The following is an 11,798-nucleotide window of genomic DNA, read 5'->3' as shown; positions in this document are numbered from 1 at the left end:
CTTGACCATATTCAGAGAACATGTAATACAATACCCTTTTTTTTAAAAAAACAAAAAACATAAACACAATATGTGACTGTAGCCTTTTGTTTTTAACTCTGCTCTGTCTGCATTCCTATTATCAAAGCATCTACCGTTTTTTGTACAAACAAGGCTTGAGTTCAAGCCCTATTTTCTTTACATCATTTGGAACATTGTCTGTCTTCTGAAACTCAAAGGAGTAGAAGTGGCTGTTGGTTGTGTCCTAGAGACAGAATGTAAAGAACAGAAATTCATCAAAACATTAAACACCTTTTTGACATACAAGTGCATGAACTGTGCAATTTCAGGAGTTTGTACAAGCCAGCTAATCTCCAAAATCATGCTCATTTAACTTGTTCCATTAGCTACACACTACAGTTTGTTGTATTTTTTTTATATACATTGTGTACTTTTCTTCACACGATTCTGTTTAAATCGGCTGTATTTCATTTGCCAGCTAACAAAATGTTGGTTGTTTTTTTTCCCATCCCTACCCCCTGCATGCACTTAAAGCATTAAAGAAGACCATACTGCACAAACTGCTGATCTGCTGTTTACTGAACATTAGCATTTTAAACACACATTAATTGGTATGTACATTTGTAAAAGTTAAACTTGCAGAAATTACAGGAAGCATCACCACTAGGGAAGTAACATCTGGATGAACATACTGTATATTTCACTGCCACTAAAAAAATAATGTGTAGTTTATCATCATCTTACCTTACTGACCAACTTAAAGCCCAGACGAGATAAGGCTCCATTGAACTGGCGTATATTATCAAACCTGCTGGCAACTTCTGCAATTTTGAGGATACCCCTACAACAAATTAAAAAGGTTAGTTTATATACTGATTTCCATTGTTCTAAAAGAAATCAGGTAAAGCACTATAAGCACTTGATTACCTGACTCAAGCCACATCTTATCTCCTTTAGATATTTGTAGTTGTAATTGGATTATTCTAAATGATATGCCAGTATCAGCATTAATAACTATAGAAATGGAACCCATGGACGTTTTAATACTTTTAAAAGGCATCAAAGTACAAATTACCCCATCACCAGGACTCGGTTTGCCTCGGCCAAAAAGTCTGTAAGGTTGGTCCCCATAAGGGAGAGACAAAAGACTGCAATATCAACTGTGGAGTCAGAAAGTGGCACCTGGACAGACACAAATCAATAAACATAAGCACATGATAAGATCAATGAAACCATCCTCTGGCATGCCCTTAATTAGAAAATAATGTGCAGAACACACAGGAATGTATGGCTAATGTATGGCTTTCGGCATTGTATGAAGATTCAGTTTAAAAAAATAAAATTAAAAAACCCACTTATTCAGTGCCTGCAAAGTCTGACATGGCTTCATGACATTTACAGCCCTAAATGGTTTGATTGTTGATCTATTAAAACGATACAGCCCATTGTGAACACAAGTTATTTGCCCCCTAAGACTAACAGTCAAAAAAATTCAGAATGAAAATGTACTTGTTTAGCTTGTCCTAACAAATTTTATTATATCATTCAAGATTTGTGATCATTTTTAAAGAATTACAATTTATAACTTTATAACAATAAAGAGCTTACAATGTGTTTACTCAAGAGTAAAGAGAATTTTTATCTCTGGACCACAACTTTGTTCTTCTTACCTAATTTTTTCTGTAATTTAATTCAAAAAGTGGAACTTTCATGTTATATTCTAGATTCATTACACATAAAGTGAAATATTTCTAGCCTTTTTTTTTTGTTTTAATCTTGATGATTATGGCTTACAGGTCATGGAAATCCAAAATCCAGTACCTCAAAATATTAGAACAAGAATTTATAATACAGAAATTTCGACCTGAGAAGAGCTCTAATCAGCTGATTAAAACAAAACACCTGCAAAGGTTTCCTGAGGCTTTCATCTCTCAGTCTGGTTCAGTACACAACCACAATCATGGGGAAGATGAAAGTAAGTTTTGCATTTCATTTGGGTCTGGAGGAAGAGTGGAGAGGTACAGAATCCAAGTAGCTTGAAGTCCAGTGTGAAGTTTCCACAGTCAGTGATGATTTGAGGTGCCATGTCATCTGCTGGTGTTGGTCCACTGTGTTTTCTGTAGTTGAGAGTCAATGCAGCGTCTACCAGGAGATTTTAGAGCACTTCATGCTTCCATCTGCTGACGAGCTTTATGGAGATGCTGATTTCCTTTTCCAGCAGGACTTGGCACCTGCCCACAGTGCCAAAACTAGTAACAGTTTGCTGACCATGGTATTACTGTACTTGATTGTCCAGCCAACTCGTCTGACCTGAACCCCATAGAGAATCTATGAGAGACACCAGACCCAACAATACAGACGAGCTGATGGCCGCTATCAAAGCAACCTGGGCTTCCATAACAAACACCTCAGCAGTGCCACAGGTTGATTGCCTCCATGTCACGCTGCATTAATGCAGTAATTCCTGGTAAAGGTTCGTGCATAAATTTACCCTAAAGACCTAGATCAGTTTTTGGGAAATCTGACTCTCCTGTATTTTTTGTTTTGTTTTTCTAACCTATTCTAGCTGTCAGCATCAAGTGCCATATATCATTTTAAGGAGAACTTTAATTTTCAATCTAGCTCATTTAAAGTCCCAATTTTTTTTGTCTGAGAATGGATGAATTATCCCGAATTTTTTGAAAAATGCCAGAAATAATTAGGTGTTTTTTTTTGTTTGTTTGTTTGTTTGTTGTTGTTTTTTTTAACTTTGAACTCAAAGAAAACCTCCTGAAGTTTGGATTTTTTCTTTAGAAAGTTATACCTGGATGGTGGTGGGGTGGGGGTCCTTGATGAATCAATGCTGCAGAATGGGATGGCGTAACCATGAAGTGTCCACATTCACTATGGAGCATATGACCATCCAACTGAGACAAATATGTGTGAAGACTGAACAGCTGAGAATCTCCACTTTATGGGAATTTTTAAAGCATACAGATTGGATTAACGGTTCAAAAGTTATTAATTATTTTATAACAAGTTATTTTTAGCAGCAGGCTGTGGTTTCAGTCTTTGAGGGTTAACATACTTTTCAGAAGGTCGACATTCTGTTTTATACATTCTTTATTCTAATATTTTGAGATACTGGATTTTTTATTTCCATGAGCTGTAAGCCGTAGTCATCAAGATTAAAACAAAAAAGGCTTTAAATTCACTTTGTGTAATGAATCTAGAATATATGAAAGTTCCACTTTTTGAATTAAATTACAGGAAATTTTTTTTTTTTTTTTTTTTAACTTTTCCACTGTATTCTATTTATATATTTTTTTAGAAGCACCTGTATATCTCAATAACAGGCCTTCCTTGAATGGAGAGTACTCCATATTTTCAGCATCTTTAGCATCTGTTCAAGGCTGACAATGATCCTGAACTGTCAATGAAATGACAATGAACTGATTGTTCAACTCTGGCCTCAATAGCACCTAAAAACTGTCATAAATCTGCCATATAGATGTACTGAACATAGCATGCTAATGAGTTCTTGCAAATCTGACTAAAGTAAAAGCTTGTGCACAACATTTGCTTCTCCAGTGTATTATTCTTTACACACAATAAATGACAAAAATGCTCCTCTACACAATTAATATAAAAAAATACACATGCCCCTGTTAAAATGTCAGGTTTTTGTAATGTAAAAAAAAAATGAAACCAAGATAAATCATGTCAGAACTTTTTCCACCCTCTAAGTGAAATTTATAGAATTATACAAAGTATAAAAATGAAGTGAAAAACAAACATTTTATGGAAAAATAGGAAAAAGAAAAAAGTTACAATAACCTAGTTGCATAAGTGCAACCCTAAACTAATACTTCGATGAAGAGTTCTGACATGATTTATCTTGGGTTAAAAAAAAAATTTACATCACAAAAACCTGCCATTATAAAGGAATCTGTAGACTTTATATCCATACTAGCTCAGTGTTGTTGGATAGTGACGTGCAACCCAGGGCCATGATCGGTAATTTGCACAGCACTGGTCATAATGCCACATTTACATTTCACATTTTGCTTCTGTAACATATATTTACATTTAACTTCAAAAGACAACTAAATAACTGTTGGAGTCGGCAGGATTAGTCACAATTCCTCAGGAGCAGGTGGAAGTGGGTTAAAAAATAGTCCCGTGCACACCTCTACACCTCATACAAAGTAATATTAAAGTGATAACATTTAATGAAAAACAAAACAAAGGCATTGTCTTGCGCGATGCAGTTTACTGGAAAAATTGGTTTCATGTAGTCTAAAATTTTTCAGACTAACAGAGTATATTTAAGCTGCTTTCTTCATTCTTCACATTTTTGGTGTTTTTCCACCACCCCAACAGCTCCCCACTGCAGCAACTAATGAACGCATCAGGCAACTAGTCTATGCAACCCCTAAATCATGGGTAAGGTTTTTAGAAAGTGATGGTAAATCCTTAGCTTTATATCATGAATAAATATAAATAAATTTTGTAAACATGTGACATGCTAATATGATGGCAAATGGAACCAGAAACGACAAACAGACACTTCTCCAGGGGGAAAACTGAGGAAAATTCAGCATCTGCAAGCCTGATATGTAATAAAATAATGTCTGATTTAAAAACAAAACAAAACAAACAAAAAAACAAACTTACATTGGCCATATCACAGGCAGTGACAAGGTCACAAATGGGAACCAAATCAAAGCAGTGCACTTTGTTCTTCACACTCTGTGCAATCTTGCAATCACCACAGCCAAAGTCTGCTATTACCAGAGATGGCGATCTGACAATTAAAACCAAAAACACTGTTAAAATGTATTGAATCACTTTGCTCACAAGGCTAAAGTAATTATGAATTAAAAGTAGTAACATAATGAAAATACTCTGCTCATTATAAAAAATGTGTGCAATAACTTTTTGAAGATTTATTGGAGCCATAGAGCTTTTTCCCTTAACTTTCCATCAACAGGGAACTTTTTAAAAATTGCTCACATTATTCATAAGCATTCATTTTGAGTGAATTGGAAATCATTCAAGTGACCAGTCAAATAAGTTAATAACTAAAACACAATAATACACACAAATGTGTTATGGTGGGTTATGCCTTTCATCACTACGATAAAATAAAGTCACAGACCTCATACTTCACGGACCCCAGAGAACCACTGACTTCAATGATAGAATCAAAAAGAAGCGACTTCTCTCACCTTTGCCGAATATAGGAGATGATGGAATCCACTGGGTTTGCAGGCCAGTGTTTCACTTGTTCAGTGTAGCCTGTATGATAAATCCTGAAGGCATCAGGGTCCTGTGTAAATATACGTTTGGCTTCACCACTTGTTGATGTGTAAAGCAGCTCATTTATGTAGCGGAACCGGGCTGATTGCAAACGTTTCTCCATCCTCAACCTTAAGGCGCTGGAGCGGTCCATTTGACATTCACCGACTTTTCTGAAATCTTCTTTTTCCTGTTCAAGATTTATATCACTTAGTTTCTCTTTGGTTTCAGTGGCATGGATGTTTAAAATACTCCGCAACTTCTTTGCCTGGAGCAAAGACTTTTTATCCATATTGACAGGCCTTTGTTTTTCACACTGATTATGTGCATTTGTCTTCAACCCATTATGGACCGGTTTTATGCTCGTTAATTGATGTGTGTCTTTGTTTACATTTTTTGTAATAGACTGGGCTTTCTCAGGTCTGCCTGTTCTCAAGGGTACATTATTGTTCTTCTTCACTGATGCCATTTTACAAAGTGCCAAATCATCATTCTGCATTTTCCCTGCTATTGAGAGGTCCTGCACCTGCCTCAACTTTTCCTTCATTTTAACATCTGCAACTCCAGATGAATTGAGAAGGAATTTGTTCTTGCACTGTCTTTTGTTCTTCATTTTATTCTTCCACTGTTGCCGGCTCAATTTTTTATCAGTAGAAGCTTCTTCTGCATTATGCAACTTTTTAGAACCTGCAAAACATGAGATAATTGTAATTAAGAGATAACAAGACAAAATGGACAATGTCTAAACTGCTTAGATTCTACTACTTTCAATGCTGGCTGTGTCCACATCACGCTTCACTCGTCGCTTCTTCACAGGTTTCTGCAGTATATCTGTTTCCTTGTCCATGTCTCCTTCCATTCCTGTACCAGATGTTTTCTTGCGTTTTTTGCACCTTTTTTTCTTCTTCTTCTTCTTGAAAAGATGTATAGGACCTCCTTCAGTTTCCTCATCACTACCTACAGAAGGTTTTATACACTCCCAGTCTGGGGCAGACCCTAAGGTCTCGAGAGTTCGCTTAAGACAATTCCTGCTGATTGCCTTGTGCTGTTTAAGGGTGCAATGAAGACAAATAATCATAATTTTTTTTTTTATGAGGAAACAACAATGCTAAGACACATCATAGTCAAGCCAAAGCACAACATAACCAATTTTGTTTAAAGGGATGGCACATGGCCTTATGGACAAAAGTCTAAAAAGCTCAAAGGTTTTGCTGCAGGATAGAAATATTAATAAAACATGCTAGAAATCTACCTTCTCAACAAAAGGCTTGGCGTTCACTACAGAGTGGGTCTGTTCCTTATCTGGCAGGTTATCAGTCCATTCCTCCTCTGCAAACATGTTAGCGACGACACCAACACCCTGGATATAAATATAGAAATTCAGCGACTTAGAATAATACAGCAAAAAAAAGAAAACACCATTGTATTTTTGTAGCTAGCTAACATAGGTAATGAACCTTGACTAAGGTAAATGCTAAATCTAATCAACTCAGCTGCATTCTGATCTAAAATTACTCACAGTGAAAATCCTGAGTATAATTAGAGTTGATATTTATCCAAAACAAAGCGAATTCTCCTGTTAATTATTCACTTAGCAAACATATCAGTCGCAAAGACGCCAGCATTCAACCTGCATTCACAGGGACAACACGTGTGAATAGTGTACATCCGGTATGCTTTATGCTTTACGACTCTGCCCGATCTGTGGCCAGTTTTACGACATTACTGTACATTTTGCGGCATTTCGAAACAGCTTGTACATCGTGTGTAGAAGTATTTTAGTTTTGTTAGGAACAGCATCAATTACTACAACAAATTCTCTTGTAGTATCTGGAAGTCTCTTTTTGTATTGTCTGAATAAAAAGAAAACATTTGGAATTTGATAACTTACTTGGTAGTTACGATGTTGAATACAACACTTTGAATACAAAATTGGAAATAATGGCTTGGGCTTGCATGGCTGCTTCTGGAACAGACTCATTAAGCTTTATTGATGATTTAACTCATGATGGTAGAAGCAGAATGAATTCAGAAGTCTACAGAAACATTCTGCCTGCCAGTTTACAGAGAAAGGCATCGGGTTTAACTGGGAGGAACATAGGTCCTTAAAGTTTTGCCATGTCTGCCATTGTGTAATTGCACCAAATTTTGTGTCATCCATGATACCCCCCTCTTTACTAATAATGACACCATGACAGACATTTTTGGCATTAGAAATTCGCACTTCAGATTTTAATGAGCAATTTAACATGCTCATAATAAATCCAAAACATGTGGCAAAAACATGGTCAGAACAGGCAGATAATCAGGCAATCATCAAACACATGGAAAAGGGCTACACCAGACTCAAGAAACCAAAAGATAAATATCAAGAACAGGATATGGAACACAGTAAACAAAAACTTGGTATATCAGGCACGTACACTGAGTGATACTTCAGATCATGTGTGGTTTTGGAGTCATATTTATAGAGTGCAGGTGTGCTTGATTAGAAGCCAGGTGATCTTGAATGTGCAATTGAAGCATTTTTCTGGGGATTGTCATTCTGGGCGTCCATGTTATAATGGTATAATCTGGGATACGGAATTTGTCACTGAGTCCAGGATTGACATGACAGGATGTCTAGAGGTGTTGTTAGAGGGACACTTTCTCATAGAGGTTTCAGGGGTTAGGCAGGTTAGTGAGGTGGCAATTCCAGCATGTAAGTTACCTCATTGGTTCTTTGCATTATATATTGAATGGTCCCATGTAATGGTGGGTCAGTTTTCTTCAGCCTTGTGTGGTGCAAATGTCTTTGTGGTCAAGAGCCTGTGGTCAGGTTTGGGCTGTTTCCTGATAAATGTCCCATGAGAATGCACCCACAAAGCAAGACTGGGAAATATTTGTTGTTTTCCAGTTTCTTTGGGGAGTGCAGGGTGAAGGCATGACGGGGAGTCTGCCTTGGTGTTCTTTGAGCCAGGTCTGCAACAGAGATTGAACCGGAATCTGGCAAAGAAGAGAGCTCACGTTTCCTGCTGTGAGTTTAAATGTTTGGCTGTTTTGAGGTACTCAAGGTTTTTGTGGTTGGTGTAGATGACAAATGGTTGCTCAGCACCCTCCAGCCAGTGGTTCCACTGCTCTAGGGCTAGTTTGACCTTGAGCAGTTGTCTGTTCCCAGTGTCATCATTCCTTTCTCCAGGCGAGAGTTTCCTTGAAATTAATGCCAGAGGGTAAAGCTTAGGTTTCTCTCTGAACCAGTGTGACAACCCTAAGCCTAACTCAGCTGTAGAGGGTTCAGTCCTCTATAGTCAGTGCATGGTCTGCCCCCCTTTTTTCCCACAAAGTATAATCCAGCAGATGCATGTGATGTGGAGGGTCAAATCTAGCTTTATTTGAGTGCTTCCTCGATGTACTCCATAGCTTTATTCTGTGTGGCAGACTAGGGAGATACGGTTATGACGTGATGTGGTGCCAGCCATGAGCTCCATGGCACAATCATATGGCCTCTGAGGAGGCATTTATCAGTGGTAGATTAAGTTAAGCACCTTTTATTATTCTACTTTTAATAGTTCTCTTTTTTTTTTTAAAATCATGTGTTTCTTTGAAACTCCTTCTTCCCAGGTGAAGCTGTGTGATTTTGGTTTTGCGCGGATCATTGGGGAGAAGTCTTTTAGGCGCTCTGTGGTGGGAACACCTGCTTACTTGGCTCCAGAGGTGCTGCTGAACCAGGGGTACAACCGTTCTCTGGATATGTGGTCTGTCGGAGTCATTATGTATGTCAGCTTGAGCGGGACCTTTCCCTTTAATGAGGATGAAGATATCAATGACCAGATCCACAATGCTGCTTTCATGTACCCACCAAACCCCTGGAGGCAAATCTCTACAGAAGGTATATTTCTTGATAGTAGTACCAGTTTTTGCCTTTGTCAGATAAATAAGAACAGAACACCAATGCATTTCAGTGATTACTGTACCTACATCATGTCTGCTCTTCGTATTGCTTTTAATAGCAATTATACATTATTAAAACATGATTGAAAGCTGAGAACAAGTACCTGGCTGTTGAAATTGTAGAACTGTAGAAAATGCGCAATGAGAGGAGAAATCAGAAGCACAGAACAATACAAATTAAATGTGTCATCTCTCCTTTTTTCCGTAGCTATTGATCTCATCAATAACCTGCTTCAAGTGAAGTTGAGAAAACGCTATAGTGTGGACAAGAGCCTGAGTCATGTCTATTTACAGGTAACATTAGACACATGCAGAGAAGTGCAGGATTACTGGAATCAAGAACTGGATTAAAGAAATATGAAAGTGGCAAGGAAACAGGAAAAGTAATAAATTAGAAAACAGAAGGTTTTATTGCAAAATACATTTCCAGTGAAGAACAAAGCTGACGCACTCCATACATATTTTGATTTCTATTTACCGTCATTGCCTCTAAATCAGTCTTTCTCTCTTACTCCATCTGCCATTTTTCACACTCCATTTTTCTCTCTCATTCTGTCTTTTAAGGACTATCAGACATGGCTGGACCTGCGAGAACTGGAATCAAAGCTTGGTGAACGTCATATAACCCATGAAAGTGATGATGCTCGCTGGCAGAGGTTCACTCAGGAGCACACACTGCCTTACCCAGCTCACCTGGTACCTGCATCGACTGCCTATGATGACGAGCAGGAGGACATTGACGATGCTTGTATGCAGGGACTGACTGAGCGTGTTAGCATCCTCTGAGAAAAGTGGAAGAAGCAGCCAAATGTCAGTTGGAGGGGGCAATTAGCTATCTTCAAAGTTGGCTTGAATAGATTGGACCTCTTCTTCTCCACTTTTTTTTTTTTATCTATCAAGTCCCTCTACCTTCTTTGCACTATGTACAGCTGTATGCTCCAACACTGTTGATGAAGACTCTACAGCTGTATCTTTTCAGACAGGTAGAGGTTCCTTTATGCCAAACCTTCCCATAGTTTACAGAACACAGGGGTAGTGGGAAGACAAAAGCAAACATAACTGTGTACAGTGCAACCATATTACCATTGTATCATATTCCTTTTAATGCTTCTTTAGCCCCTGATTCAGTTCGCATTGGTGGTAAGTCTATGTTCTTAGTATTACATTATGCAATATGGTTTAGTGGATTTGAGTTGATCAGTTTTTCACTGAGGTCATATAGTTTGTCAATAGACATAGACATTGACATAGTACATATTCCATGCAATAAAGAACATACTTGTCAGACAATAGCATGCTTGTTCATATTTTCCATATAGGAGTTATTCTTAATACATTTTTGATTTTGCCTCACCGAATATTCCATTAGTGGGAAAAGCACAAATAAATACTGTAGATTACAGTGAGAATTTAAATGTACTGTGACCGAAGAGTACAATTTAAATAATCCAAAATCATATGGATCAATATATGGACTGTTCTTTAAAACAATGATTTAGGTGTGTCCTGCTTCATTGACCTTCTATATTAAATTCACAAATAAAGTTACACATGATAAAATACAAGCATCAAACATCCTAGTTTGCCATAAACCTCTATATCCATGATCTTTTGATGAGCGTATTTGTGGCATCCCAGACATGCAACTATATTTAATTGAAAGGCTATAACAAAAATCCTGACTAAACAAATAGGTTAACAGGAAGCTGGGGGTTAGGAATCTCTGCCTGGTTCCTTTTGATAAAGAACCTCACCTTTTGATTGAAGTAGATGTGGTGGATAGAGGGCCAGTCGGTCTCAAGTGGTCCAATAATTGTAAAGTTGGTTGCTTGACTGTTTTTAAAAATTTTTTTATTATTATTTTGAGTGGTTAAGCTCTAGGTATTGGCATTGGAAAACCACAATTTAAAAAAAAAATTAAAAAAACTTTTTACTTGGCATCTTTGTGTCATGGCACACAACAAATTGTCGTTATACAGCTGTTTATGGAAATCTCAATATCTCGGCCAAAAGTATGTCATAACACCTTACTCTCTCACCCACATTTGGGCCATCCCCAAAATGTAGTCATAAAGTTGGTAAGTGTGAAGAATGTCTGTGTATGCTATAGAATTAACATTTTCCTTCACTGGAACGAAGGGGCCCAAACCTGTTCCATCATGACAATGACCCTGTGCACAAAATGAAGTGCATAAAGACATAATTCCTCACAGCCATATTCCAAAATTGTCTTCCCAGAAGAGTGGAGACCGTTATAGCAGCAAAGGGGGACCTACTCCATATTGACCATCAAGGCCATGGTTTTGGAATTGGATATTCAACAACGACATGTGGTCAGGTGCCCAAATACTTTTGGCCAATTAGTGTATAATCTCTTAGTCCACACAAACCTGTTCTTCTTTTGATGAGCTCTACATCATTTGCTGTAAAAGTGTGAGGTTTATTTGTTCCAACTGTATGGGTATGACTTGTTTTGTAGCAGTTGGTTTTAAGAGTACACCGACAGCGAGCAAGGCAAAATTGATGCCATGACGGCCATTGCACTAGGCAAGATGATAAATTGAGATAACTGGGTGGCCATGTTTGTA

General features: G+C 37.6%; 2 protein-coding genes across 2 annotated transcripts; one reads left to right on the top strand and one right to left on the bottom strand.

Moving 5' to 3' along the window:
* Positions 1 to 100: 100 nt before the first annotated feature.
* rrp8 (ribosomal RNA processing 8) lies at positions 101 to 6,942 on the bottom strand. The gene is made up of 8 exons (XM_053646589.1): positions 6,800 to 6,942; positions 6,533 to 6,640; positions 6,046 to 6,325; positions 5,211 to 5,967; positions 4,657 to 4,786; positions 1,076 to 1,182; positions 745 to 841; positions 101 to 244 (listed from the first exon to the last, which is right to left on the bottom strand). The coding sequence occupies exons 2-8, from the start codon at positions 6,617 to 6,619 to the stop codon at positions 131 to 133; spliced, it is 1,572 nt and encodes a 523-aa protein (XP_053502564.1). The 5' UTR covers positions 6,620 to 6,640; positions 6,800 to 6,942; the 3' UTR covers positions 101 to 130.
* Positions 6,943 to 7,225: 283 nt separating this feature from the next.
* Positions 7,226 to 9,997, top strand: LOC128621382 (serine/threonine-protein kinase D1-like). The gene is made up of 3 exons (XM_053647108.1): positions 7,226 to 9,148; positions 9,419 to 9,504; positions 9,775 to 9,997. Exons 1-3 carry the CDS (start codon positions 8,851 to 8,853, stop codon positions 9,994 to 9,996), a joined length of 606 nt encoding a protein of 201 aa, XP_053503083.1. The 5' UTR covers positions 7,226 to 8,850; the 3' UTR covers position 9,997.
* Positions 9,998 to 11,798: the final 1,801 nt, after the last annotated feature.

This window comes from Ictalurus furcatus, chromosome 17, assembly GCF_023375685.1.
Source record: "Ictalurus furcatus strain D&B chromosome 17, Billie_1.0, whole genome shotgun sequence".
In the NCBI taxonomy this organism is placed as follows: Eukaryota; Metazoa; Chordata; class Actinopteri; order Siluriformes; family Ictaluridae; genus Ictalurus; species Ictalurus furcatus.
This window is presented reverse-complemented; position numbering and strand designations above follow the sequence as displayed.